This window comes from Rhodnius prolixus, unplaced genomic scaffold (assembly GCF_049639745.1).
Source record: "Rhodnius prolixus isolate KJV_2025 unplaced genomic scaffold, Rpr scaffold_6, whole genome shotgun sequence".
NCBI classification, from domain to species: domain Eukaryota; kingdom Metazoa; phylum Arthropoda; class Insecta; order Hemiptera; family Reduviidae; genus Rhodnius; species Rhodnius prolixus.
This window is the reverse complement of record NW_027411634.1, coordinates 2091645-2115913: the sequence shown is the minus strand read 5'-3', so window position 1 is coordinate 2115913 and position 24269 is coordinate 2091645. Positions and strand designations below refer to the sequence as shown.

Below are 24269 nucleotides of genomic sequence, written 5' to 3'. Positions count from 1 at the left end.
TCTTGGAAGAGCTTCGAAATAAAGGTGTGTGTTAGAAGTGAGTGCAGAGGTAATCCCAATCTGCTGGCACTCTGCTTTTCTTAGAACTTCAACAAGGAACCTGAGTGAGTGTTTTATAATTTGAGGCTGCATTTGGGTGAGGAAAGCTCAACTAGAATCCCTTGGAGAACTATTAATTTTTTTGGTCGCAGTTCCGTGAACTAAGTTTTTTTTTATTTAAAAAAAAGAAAAAAACATCAATGAGCATTTTTGTTGTTACACTTATCACAATAACAATGGTTAACCTTGATTTTGTAAACTTTTTTTTGATACAGCTTTTTAAGGTAGACGTGCGTACATTTCGTTATAATTGATGCGTAAGACGATTCTCTCTGTCATTTGTTTTAAAAATTACTTGTACGTATTCATCTTTTTCTTTTAAATGGTCAAAATAAAATAACTTTCCTACTCTCGTACGTAAGCAATATTTCAGAAAAAATCGTTCTGTTAAATAAGAAAATCAGATAAATTATGTTCATTTCCGACCACGACAAAGATTTGAAGTTAAACATTACGTCGGCCTGAAATAATAAACATTATGAAGAAATGTTAATTGAACACTGTGCAATCACAAGATGAGTAGAAGCTACCATTGGATTACTCTTAATATAGAAAAGTAAAAAGCAAAAATATTATTTAAAAATTGTAGCTTGACAATGCTTTTCAGAAAAATCACTGAACATATTTTATGTACACATTTTTATTATGTTTTTTTAATTATTTTGTTAAACCCACTGGAAAAGTTTTTTTTTTTTTAATTTTCTTTCAACCGTCACCAACTCTACTATTTTTCATTATAGCCAACTGACGTCTTTCACGCGGTGCATACGGTACACTGTAAAAACTTTGTTGTGATTGTAACGGTATCTCCAAGAGTTTACCAGCAGATGAAAGATCTTTTAACAGTTTTACTATAAAAATATTGTCATTGTCGAGCTCTGCTCGAGATGTATTTTTTGAACGTTCAATTAGATTGTGCGGTTCAAGTTTTATAATTTTTATCTCATTATTTTTATTGTTTACTGGAGATAAACTGGCCGCATTTTGTTGTAAAACATAGGGGACTACGAATTTTTGTCGTTTACTTTTACTTCCATTGCTTGTTGAATTGTAAACGGGCACCGTATGAAACACATTTGATACCAAATTCGATAAATCCATATACACACGGTTGCCTTCGTTTAATTCTTTAAAATTTCTTACAGTTGGTGCACATTTGGTGGTTTCTGTGGAACATATTAACTGTGTTGTACATTCTTCTGTTGTCGTACATTGTACAGTAGTGGTACATTGATCCACCGTCGTGGGACAAGTGGTGGTCTCTTCAGTGCAAGTTGTCGTCAGATAAATACACTGCGGTGAAGTGGAACATGTTGAAACTGGTTTTGTTGTACATTTTGTACACATGGGTTGCTGAGTAAGGTCTGACTGCCAGTCTCTCATAGAAATATATGATCCTACATTTTCAGCACCCGGAAACGTTAAAGTGAATACGTTTGACTTTTGAGCTCGTTTCTTCCTCAGAATTGCTTTGACAGGTTTACCTTTAGATTCTTCATGGTTAAAAATATAACTGTAAGAAATTTAATAGTATTTATTTATTTGATGATAATATATAATACTAGTGATATAGATACCTATTATGAGACTGGACTTTTTAAGAAACACTTGTTTGGATTAACCACTTTTTCAGGAATCTTGGCGTCCCTCAATCTTGTCTTTTTGGGACATTTAACCGTCACAGCTGTAGCACAATATTACAGAATTCCGCAACCGTTGCGTTACGGTATCTGGTGGGCAATTTCTTGGATGGAAGGTTCGCCTTGATTTGTGGGAGTAAGCAATTAATTAAAAATAAAAAATATTTTCATTTCAAGATAGGGAAATGGCAAACTTATGTTCTGACAGCGTTACAGGATGTATGGGAGACAAAACCCTTATTCAGACTAGATATATTTTGGTCGCAGTGAAATTATATATGTAAAGATGGAAAAATTCACAAGCAAGAATAATTACATCTCTGCATTAATAAAATAGACTAGAATTCTACAACGAAAATAACGGCAATACTTCCGTAAGATAACGCAAGTTCAGTAATAAACAATACTTTTTGGCATTGTGCCCAATGAAATGAAATTCAGGATTCAGTGTGTGATGGGGAAGAAACAGGCCTCAAAAAACTGCAATATCCACACATCTTTATTCTCATTTACAAATTAATGTACACCTGACAGGACAATGATAGAAGTTCTCAGAATGAAATCAACAGAACTTATTATAGTCAGAAAGAACCGCATCTGTAATCACCAACCAGTGCGCGAAGCTGGACTCAGATGCCGGACCAGTTGAAGGATAATGGAGAAAGTCAATCCCTGAAACAGATAATAGTAGAAACACATGGAGGCAGTTTGTAGAATACGTTAGTACAGTCAAGGAAGCTGTCAGAAAATGAAAATTGTAGTTTCAATTAGGTTCAAGAAAGTTGCTTTAATTTGTGCTTGCGCTTATTCCTTTTTTTTTTTTGTCTTCTACAAAGTACGAGTCATATTTCCGTTTTAGGGTTTTGACACCAAAACTTGGAATTATAGACATGGTGAAACTTCTGATTGCTAATCAACAAAATGAATACTTTTGTTACGTTCCAAACCATTATAATTACAATTTTTTAAAAATACAGAAATTTATAGAAACACAGGCATGCGAGCGAATGTTGCCTATCTTAGCAGTTAGAAAAAATAAATAAAATAAAAAAATACGCTGTGATAAGTTTGGTTTAGTTAGAATTAATTGAGTATAGTTGGGTTCAGATGGCCAAAGATACACAGACAAACAAAATTATCGACTCAAGGACTCAAAACCTTTATTTTGGTGAAAACTCAAAATTGAATATTCACGCGATCGCAATACAAATAGTAATATATTGTTACTATTTTTTTGAAGGTAATATACATCATTACTGTATTATAAATATTGATGCCTCAACAAATAAACGTTCTATAAATGGTATTTTCTCCTTTTCTTTAATTAATATAGAAAAAAAAAGTTTAAGAATGCAGCTAGTCAGGGAAAAAGTTCGTGACATTAAGCAGGACACCCAGGAAGGCCGCCAACATCCCTTTAGAAGAGGCTAGTCCACTTCAGATCATCGAAGCCGTTAGAGGAAGTAAGCTATAAAAATATACAAAAGAAAAATAACATTTTTTTTTCCTTACCCGCGTTCAAGTCTTTTTCTATAATAATTCCGATCTCGTGACATATCTCTATTGTAATTAAGGGTTTCCCTCGGATTTCCTTTTAGCAATTCTTCTCTTTCTTCCTGTTCTCTGTTACGTTCATCTTCGATCGCAATTTCTGATGGTCGATAAGCTGGACACTGTGGATACTGTGGCGCATTTATTTCCACAGCTTCACCTAAAACTCGTCTCAAAGTTTTATAATTAAAATCATTCGGTTGGAATTCATATTTCAGTTTATCACTAAAGTCGTTTAAATTATCGTGTGATCTGTTGTTAATGTGTAAATAATCATATGGTGATTTCTTATTTGATTTATATCCGTCAAAATTATAATTTTCTATTAATTCCGGTTGTTGTCTTAGAGCTTGACCTTCTATGTTGTAATCATCTTTGTAACTTTTACCATTTGCCAATTTATCATAATAAGGTGAATTCCTGTTTGCTGATAGATAATCAGATAAATAATCCTGTCTCCTAAAATTGATTTTTTCTCCCAAATTTTCTGACTGTATATTTCGCCTTGATAATGTCTTAAAATTTTGTTTACTACGTCTTTGTGACTTAATTTTAACTTTTTGTGAATTTAAATAATTATTTCTAGAAATTTTGTTTTTTTCCTTGTTATATCCACGACGTTTTGTTTTATGTTTTTTCACAATATTATGTGGTTCATCTCCGTAGGTAAATTCTTCCTCATTATCATATAAATAGGACCTATATGGATAGTAGTCTAAATCATAGTTTATTGGTACATTGGCGTCTTGATAATCTTCAATAACGGTTCTATGATTTCTTTTTTCCAACGTTTTTCTTTCACCTTTTCGTCTCAAAGAACTCTTCAAGGTGATTCCTAGGGAAAAAAATCAATAAATAAATTAACCAGAACTTGCTTACTTCAAAAATACTCAAGAATTTACCAATTAGTTAAATTTTCTTGAAACTTTTTCCCAATCCTTTGCAAAACAATAAAACATTTTTATCTAATTTACGAAATCGAATTTTCTCAGGAAGTGCAAGTTTTAGGTCAATTAAACAGTGATCAAATCTGATGCTGCTGACCTTGTCTTTCTCGCTTTCACTTGTAAATCACAAGTTGCCAAAAGTTCGAAGCCACAGCGTCGGCTAATGTAAACCTAATTCCATGTTTCTTAATTTCACTTCTGGTAAATTTTTCGATTTTTTTCACAATCTGCTATCATTGGTCTGAAATAAACTTGCTGAGAAAAGCTGGTTCCTCATTTGGAACAAGGAGTATCAATTATGATTGCTTCATAACGTTTTCATTGAAATTCTATAATTATAACACCTACTAAAGTACAATCAAGTACGACACATTATCCTCCTCTTATAATTTCGTAAAGTGGTACTCCCGGAAGATCAATATTGACCAAAACTTATTTGCACGGTGTTCAGGTGTGCCTGAATAAAGTTCAGATTTTTAAGGGAGAAATTTAAGTCTCCCATAAAGAAGAGCTGTTAGATCATTAGAAATAAGGTTCGTTCTAAGGGTTGAGTTGTAAAAATCAATACGGCGTATCAATTACTCCTTAACAATAAAGTTTTCTTGTAGGACAAGTTGAGATAGATAGAAAGTTTTGTGTGTCCTAAACATTGAATACTAATTTAATCAAAAAAGTACTAGTTAAATTTAAAATCTTCTTTGTTTACCTTGTTATTTATTTTGTATAAGGCTGAAAGTATTTTGTTTTTAATTTTTAAAAGAGCAAAACTATAAAAATAATACTCCCCTTAAACTTCTAGTAGCAACTGTGTGAAATTGCTACAAATTATTATTTAATATTTTTTTCAAATGCTTACCTTTCACCATAAATGAATTTGCCAGTAATAGTACTATAGAGGGCATTATATATATGTATATTTTCATTGCACATTTGGAATTGATGGGGTTTCTGGATTTTTGTCTTTAAACATTGATTTTAAATAAGGTGCACTTTTTTACATAGAAATATGCTATTACATATGTTATAATATAAACATCTTTTAACCTATTCAAACCATATAGCAAATATAATTAAATTAAAAAATGATTCTATAAAAAATATTGTTGAAAACTCGCCAATTTTATAATATTATTTTATTATTTATATTAAATCTAACATCTTTAAAGGATTTGTTAACCTCTTTGGAATTCTAGAAGAGTCCAAGTCACTCTAAATATAATGAAGGAAGCAGTGAACTTATTGATATAACGTCGTGTGTTCACGTTCTTTCTTTCACATGTTCTAGAACTTTCTTGCCGGTAATTTCGTGTAACTAAAAAGCCTCTAGGCGTTCGTGTTTATTGTGAAATTGTATTGTTATTTGTTATAGTAAAATAAGGTAAAAAAAGGAGATGGCTGCAATGTCTGTAATAGGAATTGATTTCGGAAATGAATCATGCTATGTTGCGGTAGCTCGAGCTGGTGGAATAGAAACTATTGCTAACGATTACAGTTTAAGAGCGACGCCGTAAGTATTAATTAATTTATTTCATATGTTTGTGTAAAACAAAACTAAAGATGTACGGCGAATGTCAATTAATAGTTTTCCTATTATTAAAAAAAGTATTTCAGTACTCTTTTATCATACAAGATCCCGAAGACCTTGAGATTAACAAAAAATGAAAAGAACTCCCCATTTAAGCTGTTACTTTTAGCTTATTGTGAACAAAGTTAGTACGTAAAACTAATGTCAGAGTGGTCCTGCATATGTAGGTTTACTTATAACCCAATATGGATACGACTGGTTATCCACTTCTTACTGATCATGACTAGTACTATAATAACGAATTTATTACCATGCCTGTTTTTTCTCACATATTTCTATTTGTGTATTAAACAATTAATGTTTGATATATTATAAATTTTATGCATGTTTCCTCTTATTAGGTCGTGCGTAGCATTCAGCGGCAGAAATAGAATTTTAGGAGTCGCTGCTAAAAATCAGATGGTAACGAACATGAAAAATACGATTCATGGCTTTAAACGATTATTAGGAAGAAAACTAAATGATCCTCATGTGCAAAATGAAGCAAAATGTTTGCCATTTCATATTTCGTCTTACAATGATAAAGCGCCTCAGGCTATTGGTATTAAGGTAAACTCCCATTGTTTCTTTAGTATTTTTATTTATTTTAAAGAAATAAAGAAGCGCAGTTAATTAAAACATTTTAACCGAAAATTCAGCGGCTTGTGTTATTATGTAGTTAGAATAGTAATAAGTTTGGAGAAAAAGTTAGATTTTATTGTTTTGTACTAAATAACAAGTCAATGCTACTATTCAAAATGTATCCCATAATATTCGGTATTTTTCCATCTTTCGTATAGCTGTTGGGTTCCATGACGATATCAATTGTTAGATTTATAAGAAAAGAATACTTGATTGGCAACTGTAACTTGCGCCTAAATTGTTGAATTGGGCATTGTTTGAAACAAATATTTGATAAAATGTTAGGTTTTAAGTCGCATGGTTTTTGTATCCCTTATCACTTTCGGTCTATCAACTACCGTCAGATATTGATTAATCAGTTTGTTGTAGAGAAACTACAGAATCGGCTAGTGTAGTGAGAGACGGAATCAAATTGATGTCAAATTCTCTTCACCAAAGTGATTATTCAACGACTGATATTGGGTGTAATTTCAAAATTAGTCGATATCCAAAGTACATGCGTTACGATGTATAAAATCAGCGAAATAATAATCTGATTGTCATAAATCTAAGCCGCAGGCAGGTTGATGTAACCTCTCAGTTCGGCAAATTCTAGATTCTTCAGTGAGTATCGATCTGCAGGTTGTGGATTGCCCTTGCATAGTACTATTTATTTATTTATTCAGTAAAGGCAGGGTATTGCTAAAGCTGCAAACATTAGTTTCTGCTATTCACAACCGAAATGGGAATCAAAGGGTTTTGCATCTGGGATAAATTCTCTCATAATCCCAAAATTTACTTTTTTTGACCATGGTTTCTTACAAGTTGAACTGATTGTTCATTGTGTCCTGCATTATAGTATACCACTCTTCTTCTCAGAATACTATGCGATAGATGGAACAGACGCCTAATGAATTTTCAAGTCGTTTTCAGCAAAGTTTTTTAAGAACGTGGTATCCTGTCTATACGCTACGTAGTGAAGATAAATAGTTTACAATGGATTATCGATACCACCCCATTTCAGATGATAGGTGACGTTCATTCTTTGACAGCTTCAAAGTATTTACCTCTTTAAACTGCTAATCTGTCCAAATTCCGCAAAGGGTTCCACATTTGACTGTTGGAAATCAATGTTGGGTACATTCATCATATATTTACCAATAGTTTTACAAGTTTTCCTGATTGTTTTGGCTACGAATATACCTTTTTCTAATATGTCATAGAATCATTAAAAAATTCGTATTCCGCAGTCATAATGAACAAATGAAACATAAAACAAGGTTGAGCAATTAAAATTTGACTTGTGATTAAAGAAATTTTATCAAAAAAAAAAAGGATTAAGAAATTTCATTTACAGCTAAGTTAATAAATAAATTGAGGTAAATAAAGATAATAAAACTTGCAAAAAATGACAGTGGATACTATTATCTATTCATTTCATTTTTTTTTTTGTTTTTTTTTTCAGGTAAAGTATATGGATGAGGATTATACTTTTAATCCCGAACAGATAACTGCGATGTTATTAACAAAGTTGAAGGATACATCCGAACAAGCTTTAAAAACCAAAGTAAACGATTGTGTGATATCGGTGAGTGTAAAATTGGATTACTTTTTTCTCTCTTGCATAATATTGTAGACTTATAGATTTATTTCAAGTAAAAACTAAATTATATTTCAGGTCCCATCGTATTTCACTAACGCCGAAAGAAAAGCCCTCTTGGACGCTGCACACATTGCCGGTTTAAACGTGCTTCGCCTTATGAACGAATCTACAGCAACTGCACTATCTTATGGTATATATAAACAAGATCTGCCCAATCCAGATGAGAAACCACGAAATGTTATCTTTGTAGATTGTGGACATTCCTCATTACAAGTCTCGGCTTGTGCGTTTAATAAAGGAAAACTAAAGGTAAGGAGAAAATTTAATTTTCTCGATTTAACTAAAGATTTAAATAGATAAACTTGTTTCTTCATTATCATCTCTGTTTATATTTTCTCTTAGTGAAGTTTGAAATTGAAAGTGTCAAATTTTCGAAAAAGAGTTTTGAGATTCCTGAGTTCCAAAAAAAAAGCATTTGATAGAAAATAGCGTTTTTGGTTGTTGCAAATGTCCAAAATTAATTGCATTAATTTCAAATTTTATATTTGGGGTCCAACCTTAATTAATATTTATTATTCCACTACCGAAACGTAATAAAATAAGTTAATAAGTTCTTCACGAAAATTGCTTCTACACTTTCCACTAAATTATATCGTATGGGTTTATATCTTGAATGGTTCGTTAATGTCAACTGAAAAAAATCTCATTTTGTATAATTTTATTGAGGATAGTATGCTTTGTAGGGAATTCCACTGCACTTTGTAAAGATAAAAACATGAAAAATCTTGTTAGAGAAATGAATCTAAATAGGTATTGATCAAGCTAAGTGATGTCACCCTTAACCACTTATCGCGTAATTTTTAAAGTTCCTGTTTCCGGTTTTTTCCCCCTACAGACAGAGTGACTTGAGATGTTTGTTTTTAATATTTTTTTTTCTTTTTTAAATCAGCTTCATTTTGACTTTTAGGGGGAACCGTTTTTTTTATGTAATAGTTAATTATCACCTCTGATGTTACCGGGAATGGTTTCAGAACGGATGGAAGTTTTATCCTAAAGTTTGAATTTGGAAAAAATCTGAAGCTTGTTAGACTTGCTTAATTATTATTTTATTTTATTTTTTTCACTAGATGTTAGCCTGCTGCAGTGATCCTAACTTAGGTGGTCGGGATATTGACAAAATATTAGCCGACCATTTTTCCCTTGACTTCGTTACGAGATATAAAATTGATCCTAGAGGAAATGCTAGAGCTTATCTGAGATTGTTGGCAGAAGTTGAAAAATTAAAAAAACAAATGTCGGCCAATTCAACCACCTTACCAATGAATATTGAATGTTTCATGGATGATAAAGATGTTCATGGAGACATGAAGAGGTTAGTAATAAATAGCTTTTTATGTTTAATTTTCAGTTTGGTGAATCATGTGTATTATACTTGCATTAATTAATGTATAATATTGCCGGAAATGAGTGGGTTTACGTTAACATAAGCATGTTGGTGTTGACAATATTCATCATTCTTAACATGTTTCTGTAATTTTTTTCTGGAATGCTAAATTCTAGAATTCCATTGGTAGTAGCTGTAGCGTAAATAATAAGTAGTTAAGTAAAGTAAAGCCTATTTTTTAGGCAGGCTTTACTTCCAACTACTAAATTAGGTATAGTGGACGGAGGCGCTAGCAATCATCTTTAAATAATAATTTTTCATATCAAAGTTAAGGAAAAGACTGAGAATCACTTCCTTCTAGTGTTGGAACGATAGTTCGGGTAAAGCGGGTATCCGCTAAACTAAAATAGTACTACGGGATCGTGAGTTTACTCCAAAGAGTTCAGTATCCAAACTGATGAGTCGGGAGGTGTCCATGACCTTGCGTATAAACTGTAGTGTGGCTTTAGTTTGTTCTAATGCTGGATTGATTCCCGCAGGAATAGATACTTCTCATCACCTTGTACATCCTTTTAGTGTGAGAATAGGATACTCAAGTAGTTGCTGCTTATTTATTGTAAGCGTATTTATCGCTTTAAAATTGATTCAGTTATAATTGCTCAGAAAGATCTTCGCCTGCCTCAGGCCAGGAATACTTGTACAGAGCATATCTCTGTTGACCTTCCTCGGCTACTTCATTTGTAAACACTTATTTGCAAAATTTGTTGATAAGGTTTTCTTTTTTATACTTTACTTGGTGCTTCTAATGTTTCCAGGGTTGAATTGAAAAATATTTTGAATTTTGTGCACTACAAATGATTAGTTTAATTTTGTTTATTTCATTTTAAAATAATTATTTTTCAGGGTCGACATGGAAGGTCTTTGCGCTCATCTATTCCATAGAGTTGAAATCACCCTCAGAAAATGTCTTGAAGACTCTAGTAAGTATAGATTTACCTCATTCAAAAATTAATTTAACCGAATACTAGGTTAACTAAAAAGAACAGTTAATAATTACAATTAAATTATTTACTAATTTACATTATTTTTTTTCAAAGAACTTCGCCTAGAGGAAATCTACGCAGTAGAAATTGTTGGTGGATCTAGCAGGATACCAGCTATAAAACATCTGATTGAAGTTGTATTTGGAAAGACACCCAGTACTACTTTGAATCAAGATGAGGCTGTGGCAAGAGGTTGTGCATTACAATGTGCCATGCTGTCACCAGCAGTAAGAGTTCGTGATTTTAGCATAACAGATATACAGAATTATCCAGTAAAACTTGTCTGGGATCCACATAGCCTTGATGGGTAAGTGTTTATAATTTCTTGAATTTTCCAAAAAGTAACGTGATCATGGGCTCTACAACTTTAAATGAACCTTTTGTCTTTTGTTGTGATCTTTAGCTTTTGTAACACTTTCTCTTATTTTTTTGAAGACCCACTTCGGCATTTTTTATCCATTGCTTTCTCACTACAAAGGAATCTTTCCGTTTCCTTACCGAGTTTCAAGTTTCACAAGCGTAGTTTTTTAAGAAATTGTGTTATTATTATTATTTTTTTTCTTGGCAGGTTCCGATATTTTAACATTCTTTGTAGAAAAACATGCATCTGTTTCGCGCTACATTGTTAGTGATGATTTCAGTCTTCATTTAATTTTTGTTAGTTATAATTGCGGCTGAATATTTGAAGGATTCTTACCAACTTCAATTCTTGGTAACGTTTCCCAACTTTTTTTTTTACTTCTGGGTCATCATGAGTTCTTTTGTTCTTATTTATCTTAAGGCTCCTTCTTGATGAGGTTCCTCTCAATAAGAGTTCAGCCTAAAATCCACAGAATCATCACTCTACGCTATCTCTAATGTAGATTTTGCTACCTGGGTTTGTCTTGATGGATCTCACGATTAATTCAAATGTGATGAAGAGAGAGTCCTCTTTTGTTTTCTGAAATATTCTTAAAAAAAACTATTAAAAATTAGAGAACTAATAAAATAAATATATTTCCAGTAAATAACATCTTTTGTTTCAGAGAGATGGAAGTATTTCCACAGTTCCACCCGATGCCTTTCAGCAAAATGTTGACCTTTTACAGAAAAGAAGACTTCGAAATCAAAGCTTATTACAATTGTGATGTACCACATACTGACAAAGATATTGGTAACTATCTTCAAATTATATTAATTACAGTTTTTAATTAATTTTTAATATTTGATTTTTAAGTTTTAATTAATCAATTTCGCCAAAATTAAGACCTTTTTTTGTACTATATTTATTTTCACAACGCCAGTAAGAGAAATAAAGCGATTTGATTGGGATTTGAAAAATGAAATTTAAATCGAAGACAAAAACGTTTAGTGGGAAGCAAACTTAAGCTTTAAGTTCCATCTGGGTAATTCAGCTGGAACTTCTTAACAGGAAAATACTACTTTCTGAATAAAGCTTCCATACCTTTCGATATAGAAAGTATTGCAATCTATCGTGCCAAATATTCAGTTTCATATTCAGTTTTCATTGGACATACTTGTTTTTACAATTTCCACTTTGCACTCTACTGGTCGTTTTTTGGAAAAAAAACTTAAAGAGAATCACAATAGATCTTTAAAGTCGCATAGGATTGGTTTTTATTAAATGGTTTCCTTTTCAATTTTCTATCAATTTTTGTCGTAAGACAAGGGGTAACATGATACATTTATTATTTGTTTTTCTTTTTTAAAATTTTGTATATTATTATACTATATTTATTCAGTTATTCATTCAATTTGTACTACAGGTCATTTTATAATCAAAGATGTAAGGCCAACTGCAGAAGGTGAATCATCCAAAATCAAAGTCAAAGTTAGAATCAATTTACATGGTATTGTATCAATTGTAAGCGCAGTATTAGTCGAGAAAAAAGATAACCTGGAAGCCGAAGAATCAAACATGGAAATGGAAACTGCTAGTAATGATCAAGAATCCGCAACTGATCAGAATAATCGTGAAAATGGGGATGTTCAACAGGTATCTTTCAGTTAATTTTTGATTTACTTATTATTTTCATTTTCATTTTCAAATAATATTTTGTCTTTTGTTCAAAAAGCCAAACGAAGAAGAAGAGAAAAACGAGAAGGTTGATAAGAAGGATGTTAAAAAGAGGAAATCCGTTACCAAAACTTTGGAACTCCCTATTGACGCTTATATGCATGGATTTACCCAGTCTTTGCTGAACGACTACTACGAATCAGAGGTAATAATCTTTTCTTTTTAATCGTATCTTTTTTTTACTTAAATTGTTAATAATGTAAAAGAACTATGTAGGAAAAATAATTCAGGATATCCTGTTCAGAGTTAGTATAAACAACGCGATGAAATTCTGGATACCTGTGCAACCTTTTTTTCCTTACCCGAAAGGTAAGGCACACTCCATGCACTTGCTGGACTCTTCGAATCACTCTAGATAGTTATGGAGATTTTAAAATTTAATGCTATAATTCAAAGTTAGAAAAAAATTGCAACCCTATCTTTCCACAAGAAGATTATTTTGTTTGTTGGCTTTTTTACTTTAATCGTTTTGCTTGAAAAATTCTTTTTGAGCAGTTTTTGAGAATTAGTTGGTAAAGCTTCTCTTTAAGAAATTTCAAGGTAATATAGTCTTACAACGAACATATGTGGTTTAGAATCGTAGTGAGAAGAAGTCATTGATTATTTATTCATAAATTTTTTCCCCCCCCATTGTTTCTAGTGTAAAATGATCGCCAATGATAAACAAGAGAAAGAACGGGTAGACGCAAGAAATGCTTTAGAAGAATATGTATACGATCTGAGGGGCAAAATCTCATCAAATGAAGAATTGTCACAATATGTACTACCACAAGACAAGACGAAGTAAGTTAAATTTAATTTCTTGCTAATTTTTATAAATATTGTTGGTGAGCTAGATAAAATACAGGTGGTGTCTGACAAGAGATATTTGGTCTTAACAAAGATTGAATAATGTTGAAAGAAAACGGAACCTTTTGAGATATTTCGGAGATTTTTAACTTGTTGGAACTAGATATATTTGCCAATCTCCATACAGGAGGCATTTTATCCGGCTTTTTGTTAAACGATATTTTGGTAACTGTTATTTAAATTGCTAATTAGGTTAATTTGCGTAACCAAAAAAAAATAGTCGTCTTTAAGACATTGTAAGTTTTAGTTGGCTGGTTTCTAGCCCAATTAAATGTTCTAGTATAGTTAGTGTTATGCCCAATAAGCATTTATTTAATTGCTCTTTCTCAGATTGATTTCCATAATTTATTACCCAAATTCGACAACAATCAGACAATTTTTTTAAAATAAGAGTTGGAACAATAGTTTTTTGACGACTAGTCTTTAAAATTCTCCTTTGAATACTTAAAACAGTATCTGTTGTACCTGGTATTCGCTCAAGTATTCAAAGTGTTGGTACTTTTTCTGCCTTTTTTTTTATTATCTTTTCTTTTTAATTCAGATTTAACCCGTTGCCGCAAATGACGGCTATAGCCGTCCGATCTTTGTTGATATGGTAGGCAAACGACGTCTATAGCCTATAGCCGTCGTGCACATTTTAATTAATAAAAAAAAGTACAGCGTTAGTACGAAGTGTACTAACGCATACACTTGTTAATTATTGAATTAGTAAAGCAAATGCTGTATAGTCGTCATGACGGTTACAGCCGTCGAGAATTTTTTTGGAAAAAAAAACGTGGCCAAATGTGATAATTTTTACTTCCAAACATACAACTTACACTTGATTCCATCTGGCAGTCATAAATAATTGAGAAAAAAAAAAGTATGTTTCTGAGCACGATCATCAAATTAAAAGTGTGCGGCAACGGGTTAAGAAATGTTGGTTTTTTAAAAATAAGTTTTCTATTAAGTAAAAGTGATAATTTATTTAGATCAGATTCCTCAAAAAAGTTTTGTAAAACGAAAACTTTATTCGCTCGAATATAGGACTACTCCTCGCATTTAAATTCAATTTTTAGGTAAAAAAAAGTTGGTTCTTGTTTTTATCTTTTACAAATAAAAGTTTTTATCGATTAATGGCTAATTGGCATTAATAAAAAAGACCAGTAATAAGAAATTCATTTAAAGTTTAATGTACTTAACGCAAACAGATTAATATAACAGTACTCATAATTTGTTGTATGTTTTATTTTAAAATAAATAGGCTATAACAGTTGCCATTTTAAATTTTCATTTAAATTGTGTTTATTTAATTCGTGAAAAACTAAACTGAATTAATAATACTCACTTCTTCGTAAACTTGATACACTTATGTTCATTGTAATTACTGTCATCTCAGTATACAAAATTTGCATTGGTTATTGTAGAAATAAACTTATAATAAGTCTCCCATCCTAACAAGAAAATATTGGATAGCTAAAAAGCTCGGTTGAATCCGATTGTAAAAGTCGACCCCGATTTTAGGGCTATCTTCCATATTGTACGAAGAAAATATCGGGAAAAATTAACGAATTAAATTAGGACAAAAATGGTAACTACGATCAAAACTGGACGTATTAAAATTTAAATAAAATTGTAATCAGTATTATTATAACCTAATTGTACCTTCTTACTGCTACAGGATTATTAACGAACTAGACAATATGGAAACTTGGTTATACGAAGAAGGTGAAGATTGCCCTAGACAAGTTTATATAGAAAAATTCAATGCACTCAAGGTAAAATATTTAGTTAATAAAATAGGTTTTCCTGTCTCTTCACTTAACTGTTGTCCAATTATTCATAATTATATGCATTTTCTTTAGCAACTTGGTGAACCAATTAAAAAACGAAAATTGGAATATGAAAACAGACCTTTGGCAATAGAAGAATTTGCACATTACCTACAGTTATCACATAAATTTGTAGAACACTACAAAGCTGGTGATGAAAAGTATAATCACATAGCACCATCTGACGTTGCAAAGGTATTTATTTTAATTTTTTTTTTTATTTTATGTGTAATATATCTCTTATTTTAATATTATTTAATAATCTACAATGATTTTTATCTCATTACTTTTCTCTTATTACTGGTACTAGGGAAGTAAAGAGAAAAGGTCAAATTTTCTCGGATAGAATTTCCACTGAAATTCCCGGAGTATGAAAAAATAAATACTAGAAAATGTTTTTGCTAGTACAAAATAACACAAAACCAAGAAAGCGTAGGAATACGTTGCCTCGAATGTTATGTTTAATAAAGGATTAAATTTACTCATCCAAAAACGGATCTTTTAATAAGCGGATTTTTTTCTCTTTCTACTGTTTTCCCAAAATTTGATTCAAGGTTTTGCACTCATGAGGATCTATCTATAAATTTAATTTGAAACGTTTTCCCAGTGCTACTAGGGTTGACATTTTATTCGATTAAGAAGTAAGGGGTGCTCAGACTTTTCAGAAATATTGATTTTTAAGGAGGGTTTCTAAGATCTCAATGCATGCCCTTTTGATGTCCTTTTTTCTTGGTAAACTTTAATAAGAATTCCATGTTTGAAGAATATGATGAGAATAAAAAGTTACAAGTCGTGTGAGTATTCATTACGCACACGGTAAATGAGACATTAATTTCCTTAAATTTCAAAGTGATTTGCTGCCTAGAACTGCTTATACAAGTAATGAACATGATTGGATAAGATTTTTTTAATCCATTTTTTTCTGTGGATGATGATCGATTTTGTGGAGTTTCGGAAACATTACAAGTGAATTGGGACTTGAAAGAGACAAGTGCAAGCAAGTTGTTGGCAGAAAAGCGAAAGTTTCAGAAACAGTGCGTTGTTCGTGACGCATTAGGAACTTAAAGATACTATGAGATTGTTTAAACGGAGTAGGGAGTAAAACTAAAGATTCTGAATCACAAATAAGATTCGTAATGATTCTCAATTCTAGGATGACTTTTTAAGATGATCGCGAGATTCAGAATTGGGTCCTTAGTACAAAGAGACGAGCGTTGCTCGAAACAAATGTGCCAAATCATTTGGCATACTCTTTTTATTTACATTAAAATGTTATTATCCCAGGTGGAAGAAGATATAATGGCAACTGGTAAATGGCTGGACGAGAAAAGAAATCTGTTGAGGAACTGTTCATTGACGATGGATCCCCCAGTCACCATCGATCAAATTGGATCAGAGAAGAAAGTATGAACTTATATTTTGTTTAAAAAGTATTTTTGTAACCATGACATATGTTTTTTTTTTATAATTTCACATAAAGGTTAAAGTGATTGAGTTCAACAGTTAAAATAGAATCATAGTCTAGTAAGTGTAAGATTGTCGAAAGTAAATTTACAGGAAGTTAAGATAGTGCTTTCTCCGGTATGTGAACTGAAGCTCTCAAAAACTGTTAAGTCGCAGTAAGCTGAAAATTAGCATCCCATTCAGTTGCAATTGTTTGCTTTAGAATAGATATTAGCATGGAGGCGGCTCCTAAATTGCCAGCCCACTGCTGCCAAAATGGGCTTGTTATGCCGATACTTACTGTTTTCTTTACTAAGTATTTAAATTTGACAATTGCTTATTTTTAGAATATCGATACTCCTAAAGCAGCCTGAAGTTTATGTATGCTTCTTGCTTATGAATCAGATTACTACAGCTACTCTTAAATCAGAATCGTCCATGGATGTCCCGACTTTGTTCCGCTTTCAAGGACTCTTTCCTTGAAGTTTTCATACTGCACGTATTGGGCAAAACAATGCCACCCCCCCTGAACTCCTGAAGTTTCCCGAAGAGCAGCTTTTTTTTTTTATCTTATTCGTTATTTGGATTGTTATAAATCTCTTTATATTTATTTGAGGAAAACAAAATTAAATAAAAATTGATATAATAAATTTTCTTATCATGAAAACTAAAAATAAATGGAAATCGTGAATCTAAGGAGATGAGTGTGTCAGACTAGATACTATTTTTCTTTTGTATTTCGAGTTTTCTGCAATATTTAAAACTTGGTTTTGTGCAGAATTAAGAAAATATTAATTATATAGAATATTGAGAGAATGTTTTTTAAGTTATCTGACTGTCCCTTGTTATTTGACCCTTTGATACTTAACGCAAATAATTGAATAGTATTTGACAAATTGTTAATATTATTTGTTTATTTCAGCGATTGGAACAATCCGTATCATCTGTTATGAACAAACCTAAACCTAAAGTGGAACCTCCTGTAGATCCGGCTGGTGATAAAACGAATAACACGAAGTCTACAACAGACCCATCCAGCGATCAACAACGTTCTGATCAACAACAACAAACGCCTTCTCAGCAAGAGAAAATGGATGTAGAATAGAGTTACATATATTTATATATATAATATAACATTAAAATACTTCACTAATTATAATTTATGAAAGATATTACAAACAAACAAAATAATGAAGTAAAATAAAAAAATTAAAATAATCCACACAAACCTCGTCTCACAAAAAAAAAAATTATTTAAGAAAAAGAAAAAGCAAAAAGAAATTCTATAATTTATTGATTTTTTTTTTTTCTTTTCTTTAATTAAATATTATTTTTGTCTCCACTCTCTCTTAGGATAGGGCGATACTTACAAAATAATGATAAGTTTCCTCAATTTGGCTTTAACTTTCCAGATTCTTATATCTTTAATTAATTTAAAATAAATAAATATATGAGGTATCGTGTTTTCTTTTTTTGACTAATATAATTTTTTTTTTTTGCATTTACATATTTAATTTTTTTTTTCTTTCTTTAAGTTGGAGTAGTTTGTAAGGAAACAGTGGGCGAGGAGTTTTATTTTTATTTTTTTTAAGAATTACGAAAATTTCGTTTATAATATGTATTATATAATTATTTAATTTTCGTAGTATTAAAACTTTTTTTTTTAATTTTTTGTTTTTTCTTCTATTCTGATCGCAACTTTTTTAATATAGTTTTTACTATATTCGTTATTAAAATGGAAAACCGTAACTTCATTTAAAGAAAAGAAAATAAAAAAATCTACCTTGAGAGGGAGAGAGAAAGAAATGAATTAAAGAAGAAAAAAAATCTAGAGCACTTTAAACATTCCAAAAAAGAAAATATAAATGAATGTATTATTTTATTTGTTATGTAAAATTTATTCCGTTTTGTTTTTCCGTTTTTCGTGGTAAGATTTTCGCCACGGTATGAGAGGGGAAAATGTAACGCAAGATTTCAGATGCAATTTTTTTTTTTTTTAATTTAAGTGCAGTAATCCTCTATAATATTTCACACGAATTTTTATTGTAGATTCTTGGTAAAAATCGGGTACTGTTTGAAGGATATCCAGAAAAAAAAAAATTGGTATGAAACCAGTTTTGAAACATCCGTTCGAGGAATATTGTCCGGACAGCTGATCATACCTTTCTTTTATCCTTCGAATCGTCAGGAACATAGGAATGAATTGATGATTATAACAGCAACTTTGTGATCAATATGACAGAATGAAACCTAATTATTTGTTAATATTATGGACTACAGATTAGATCTTCCCGAAACGATTAAGAATATTTGCAATAAACACACGAGAATAGGTTTTTTTTTTAAAATAAAATAAAAACAATAATGAAATATTAATTAAACAATTACATAAATAGGTGGATGGTGTGACGTGGACATGTCTAAAAAAACTCTGGCTTAAGATAAAGATCTCTTAAGATTTATGCATGGCTCACAAGTTTGTAGATAGTGCACTAAACTATCACTTCCTTGATCTGTAACCAAACAATGCCTACTCTCAAATTTCTAAAATACTAAGTTCAAATTAAACTTACAAGACATTAGACAGTTATCATTTAAAGTTGGAAGAAAAACGGCACAGTACTGTTTGAATGAACTCTTTAAAAAAATAAAATCAATTTATTATCAGTAAAATCAGTAGCTTGCACTATCTTTACCAACTCAATACCTGTTAACCAATTTCGGCCGAAACTATAGCTACAAGTGATGCTAAATAACGGAATACTGAATTTGATATTTCTGATCTATATTTCGAATATTCTATTTGCGCTTTATAAATTCTATTTTAAGTTGTTCTAATTATTATTCAAGGAACTTTCAATTTCAAAAATTTTACATGATTTTAGTACCTTTTCTTGTAAAGACTGTCAAGAAAAAAAAGAATGGGATGAATACCTCTTCTAGAAAGAATGGCTATAAATGGGAAAATAGGAGCAATAGAAGACGAGGGTGACTATGTCTACGTTGTAGAGACTACTCAGACCTATGTTGTGTGGTTGAATGGTAGAGAATTTCATCTTTTCAAGAAAAAGTCGAGTAAAATATGCTTCGAAGAATCATTTCGCCCATTTGCTACAGAATGGATGTACGGCTTAGAAAAATAAATATTGAAGAGTATTGATTATCGTCTTTGGTGACTGATTCATTAATCCAAAATAAAGTAAGAATACTACCAATTTCAGTCATAAGTTTTTGTTAAAGTTTTTGTTATCTGTTGAGCTTTTCTACCAAAGGACTAGGGTCGTCTTCAGGGCTTACGCTAAGAACAATTATATTTATTATATCTTGTGCGCAATGTAAAAAAATTGTAATTGTTAATAGAGTAAGCCCTGAAGGTGACCTAGTCCCTAGGTTACCAAGTTTGGCAAAAAGTAAAAAATTACGACTGTAATTTGCTATAATCCTTAAGTATGTAGATATTGTTTGTTCATCCCCATTGCCGCAATGTAAAACAATGTTAAAAACAGACCATGATACTTCGGCTTCTGTGTACAAAGCTATTTCCAACTTCTGATTCTTTTCTTACTTATACTTAATAGCTGTTCTTCTTCTAGAAGCCCGTCACCAGACGCAAGTAATATTCTACACGCTCGGGACGACCCATAGGGTACAATCCTCTGAGCAGTATGGTTTAAGTAAGCCCCTTTTTTACATCCTCCTAAGTCAGTCATCTAAGTTAAGATTTTTAAAGAGTTTTCTTTCCAAAATTCTTCGTAGTTTGGTTTTGATGATTGAATGTTTTCCAGTTTTAAGTTTATAATATTCGAATTGTTCCAAGACCTTTACTCATTTCATTTTCTAGTTAATATTACTCTCCCATTCTAGTTCTGAGTGATCACTTAGCTTGAGGTTTCATTCGAAGTAAGGTTAAGTGAATCATATGAGCTTGGAGTTTAGCTGGCACTTTGCACCATCCGAAATTGAGAATCAGGATTTTTAGTTAGATTTTCTCTTAGGTACTGGAGGTTCACCCAGTCTCTTAGGTACTGGAGGTTCACCCAGTCCTGCCTGTAAAGTGATGGATTAGGTCATTTTGTGAGGGTTTGTCTTAAACTTAAAAAATTTGATGTAAATTTTATGGATTGCAATTTTTTTGCTTTTATCACCAAAAAGTTTATTAAGTCATAAATTGAGGGAATTTAATAAAATTTAAAACTTTTATTTTCGATATCATATCCCCTCTTAAAAACAGAAACAAAATTAATATTTTTAATGCATTTTATTAACATCTAAAAAACCTAATTTTTATTATTAATGGTCTTCTGTTGTTATTAATAGTTTTGTTAAAAAATATATATATATGAATTTTCAGTTCGTATATGTAGTTAATAAAAATAGTGTATTCATCTTAAGCCTTAGCTTTTGACGGTTTTGGCTTGCTCTTTTTCGGCAAAGAATTAAGTGGCGGAAAAAACAGAACGGTGTGAAAACAGGGTTGTATTGTTAATTATTCACCTTTTTTTTAATGCATTCTTAGAAGAAAATGCTTAAAGAAAAATATAACCAATTTACATTAACTCAAATAAATTGGTTTTAATTTATAAAAGTAGACAAAGAATTCACTTGGTTTTTTAAAATTTGTTTTTCAGGGGGTGCATATATTTCGATTTTTTCATAGTGTATTGATTGGTTATTCTCCTTTTCTGTAATATCTGCAAAGGGCATTATTTCCAATCGTGAAACCAAAATTTTGTATATTATAAGGGCTTGTTTCTATACGTTACGAAAATTGTACGACCTTATGAGAGGTATAACAAGACTAAAATGTATAATATTGGATACGTTGTTTTGTTAGTCTATATTTTTTATCTGTAACATAACAGATGCTTAATTTAAGTAAAAATTGATTAACCAGAAATAATAATATTAGTGCATTCATATTAACGATCCTTTTATTTTTATTTTTTTATTTGTTTTTTCATGGTAAAAAAAATTTATGAAATGAAATTTCGTTAGAGCCTTATAACGCAGTCAGTATGTTATCTGAGGGAGAGGGTTAAGGAAGGAAATATCCTCCTCCAATGCCTAAGACTTGACTAGGCACTTAAATCTTCCTTAAAAGATGGTATCGCAGCAGTTCGCTAAAACCGTTTCCTCTAGTTACGTTGCAGTCTACTCAGGACTCCTTTAAGATATTAAGTCTCTCCTCCTGTTATGATCTCTTGGAGTAGAAAATTACTCTGGTACAAAATTGTGTTCAGTTACCGACGGATCCAGTAACTTGACCCAGCAGAGGCTATTAATGTGGACTTGGAAGTGACTACTCTAGGCTCAAAGGCTCCCAAGAGTTGTCAAATAAAGGAGGTATTTTCCGAGTGAATATATTCGCCTAGTGCTGGTGCCCCTCTCAAGAGTCCTCTTTTTTTTAGGTAGCAGAAACGAAACCCAAAAAAACTAGTGTTTCCTACTGTTACACATGACACCACTACAGTTCTGAAAGTAACTTGTTCACCGAGAGAATAACTTCGATACTGGAAACGGGATTTCTCTTTAGATATTGTACTCTGGAAAATGTGAAAATTGGAATTCTGCTATACGGCTTCATATGAGCTCTGAACTAATGTTTATTATTTTTTTAATATATTAGATTAGTAGAATTCACGTAGTAATTTTGATACGCTTTGATTATTTAAGGAGGTAGTGGAAGCAAATTAAATCTTTTATTTTTAGTTTGCACATTGTTTAGAAATTGATTTCAGAGAAAATTCAATGTATTACAATTTGTAAAAAAAAAAAAGTATTGGAACAAGTAACATGCTTTGATATTTTTTTGTATTTAGTATTGAATATTTTCTTCCTGATTTACAGACATCCTAGAAAAATAAATAAATGAATACTTATAGTAGATGTTTTTAATTAATTATAAATGTAATTTTTTAGAATAAAAGTTAAATTTAAAAAAAAAAGATCTTATTCAACTTCTCATATTCTGAGCTGGGGAAATTATAAAGATTCTATATTTTTTGAATCTTTCTTTATTGATATTTAAATAGACCCACATTTAAACATATCTCTTCAGGTAAAAAAAAGAAAACGAAAAAAAAACATGTGTCTAAGATAGTAGAATAATAAATAAGTTAAAAATTTGAAAGACTTCGTTAGTTCTTCATTTATAGCAGCAAGACCAATCAATTTTTCCTTTTTTTCTAATTTATTGTTTTATTTAGCTTTGTAACGTTACCTATTACCTAGTTTTTTTAAATCGCAAATAATTAAATTTTTTTTCTGTAAAAAGAAAAGCGAATATGTTTTACATACTTTTGAAAAATGCTATTGTATTTCTTTTAGCGAAAACAACTAAAAGAAAAAATAATAAAGCAAGAAATAATTTTGATATCAGTTTATTCTCAACCTTCTTTTTATTAAATTACTAATATTATTATTTCGTATCACAATTACAGGTGATCATTTTTTCAGATTTTTGTCTTGGTGGTACTTGAAATGACTTGGAATGAATTTGAATCTTCGTTTAGAAGATGATTCGTTCCATGAAATTCAAACAAAAAGTAGAAAATGTTTGGTCGAATAGAAAGGTTATAAAAAGAACGAATCTTTTGATTCGTAAGGTTATACCTAGGCCCTTTAATTATGCTTCTTAATTAGGTGATTAACCATTAAGTTAATAAGGGTAAAATTTAAATAGTCCTAGATCAGGTCATCAACAATTCTATCTTTCCACTAGCCCTTCTACATTGGGATTGTAATTTAATTTTTTATGTTTATTTCATTTAATTACAGAGAAATAATTGTTCGAATATTTATACGACTTTCTTTAACTGCTTTTTACGTAATTAAAATCTTGTAATTTAGAATTTGTTCCAATGAAATAGTTTTCAATTCAACTACAATTTTCTGCATTTCACTACGATAGAGACAGGAAAAAAGTCACAAGTGCACTCATAGAAAAGTATTCATACTACATTTTACGTTACGTTCAAGTTCATAGGAAACCAATTGGAAAGTTGGTTAAAAATTTCAGGAAACTCGAAATAGACTTTTCCAATTTGTCAAACTTCCAGTGGATTGATATTCTTTCAAGCCATGATTTTGATTAGATATTCCGTACTTGTATTAAACCGGTAGTAAAATACATTGAAACGCCACATCAAGGAAAAGCTTAAATTCATCGCCCAAAGACTACGCTTAAGTAAAGTAAAACCTTAAAAGTAATAGACATACATATAAATTGCAAATTTGTTTTTAGTTTAGAAACAGGAAATACATAACACGTATATCATTAAGTTTTGAGTTGAACATAGCAACAAATTCTAATGGATTTTTATTGTGACATCATATTTCAGTTAAAAATGGAATGTGGGGTCTCATAAGGAAGTAAAATACGCACAATCTCAAGTTGACCCAATTGTGCCCCCGTAGAAACAGCTCGCATCATTCTTCTTTGTCATGCTTCTCCAATAAAGAGTCTGCTATCGTGTACACATATTTAATGGCCCCAAGGAAACTTTGGCACTAAGTTATTGGGCCTGAAGGCGATATCCTTTATTGTCAAAGATCAACAAGGTACTATTGTCAACAATTTAGTTTTAGAATTCATCATTATACAAAATTTCTGTATAATTTGAGATTGTCAAGATCTG

General features: G+C 31.0%; 2 protein-coding genes across 2 annotated transcripts; one reads left to right on the top strand and one right to left on the bottom strand.

Moving 5' to 3' along the window:
• Nucleotides 1–699: 699 nt before the first annotated feature.
• Nucleotides 700–5256, bottom strand: LOC141460934 (uncharacterized). Its single transcript, XM_074141442.1, has 3 exons — nucleotides 5094–5256; nucleotides 3252–4125; nucleotides 700–1612 (listed from the first exon to the last, which is right to left on the bottom strand). Exons 1-3 carry the CDS (start codon nucleotides 5158–5160, stop codon nucleotides 805–807), a joined length of 1749 nt encoding a protein of 582 aa, XP_073997543.1. The 5' UTR covers nucleotides 5161–5256; the 3' UTR covers nucleotides 700–804.
• A 59-nt stretch (nucleotides 5257–5315) lies between these two features.
• On the top strand, nucleotides 5316–22755 carry Hsp110 (heat shock protein 70Cb). Its single transcript, XM_074141431.1, has 15 exons — nucleotides 5316–5744; nucleotides 6164–6371; nucleotides 7888–8010; nucleotides 8101–8334; nucleotides 9153–9397; nucleotides 10313–10389; nucleotides 10507–10759; nucleotides 11478–11605; nucleotides 12219–12448; nucleotides 12528–12674; nucleotides 13170–13312; nucleotides 15039–15135; nucleotides 15223–15384; nucleotides 16474–16593; nucleotides 17555–22755. Exons 1-15 carry the CDS (start codon nucleotides 5629–5631, stop codon nucleotides 17735–17737), a joined length of 2466 nt encoding a protein of 821 aa, XP_073997532.1. The 5' UTR covers nucleotides 5316–5628; the 3' UTR covers nucleotides 17738–22755.
• Nucleotides 22756–24269: the final 1514 nt, after the last annotated feature.

Bases quoted from the DNA above. Each gene is read 5' to 3' on its own strand.
- LOC141460934 (XM_074141442.1), bottom strand. From the start codon at position 5,160: ATGAAAATATACATATATATAATGCCCTCTATAGTACTATTACTGGCA. The intron at 4,126-5,093 runs GTAAGCATTTGA...TTTTTTCCCTAG, and splicing joins AAATTCATTTATGGTGAAAG to GAATCACCTTGAAGAGTTCT. The intron at 1,613-3,251 runs GTAAGGAAAAAA...AATTTCTTACAG, and splicing joins AGAAAAAGACTTGAACGCGG to TTATATTTTTAACCATGAAG.
- Hsp110 (XM_074141431.1), top strand. From the start codon at position 5,629: ATGGCTGCAATGTCTGTAATAGGAATTGATTTCGGAAATGAATCATGC. The intron at 6,372-7,887 runs GTAAACTCCCAT...TTTTTTTTTCAG, and splicing joins CTCAGGCTATTGGTATTAAG to GTAAAGTATATGGATGAGGA. The intron at 12,449-12,527 runs GTATCTTTCAGT...TTGTTCAAAAAG, and splicing joins AAAATGGGGATGTTCAACAG to CCAAACGAAGAAGAAGAGAA.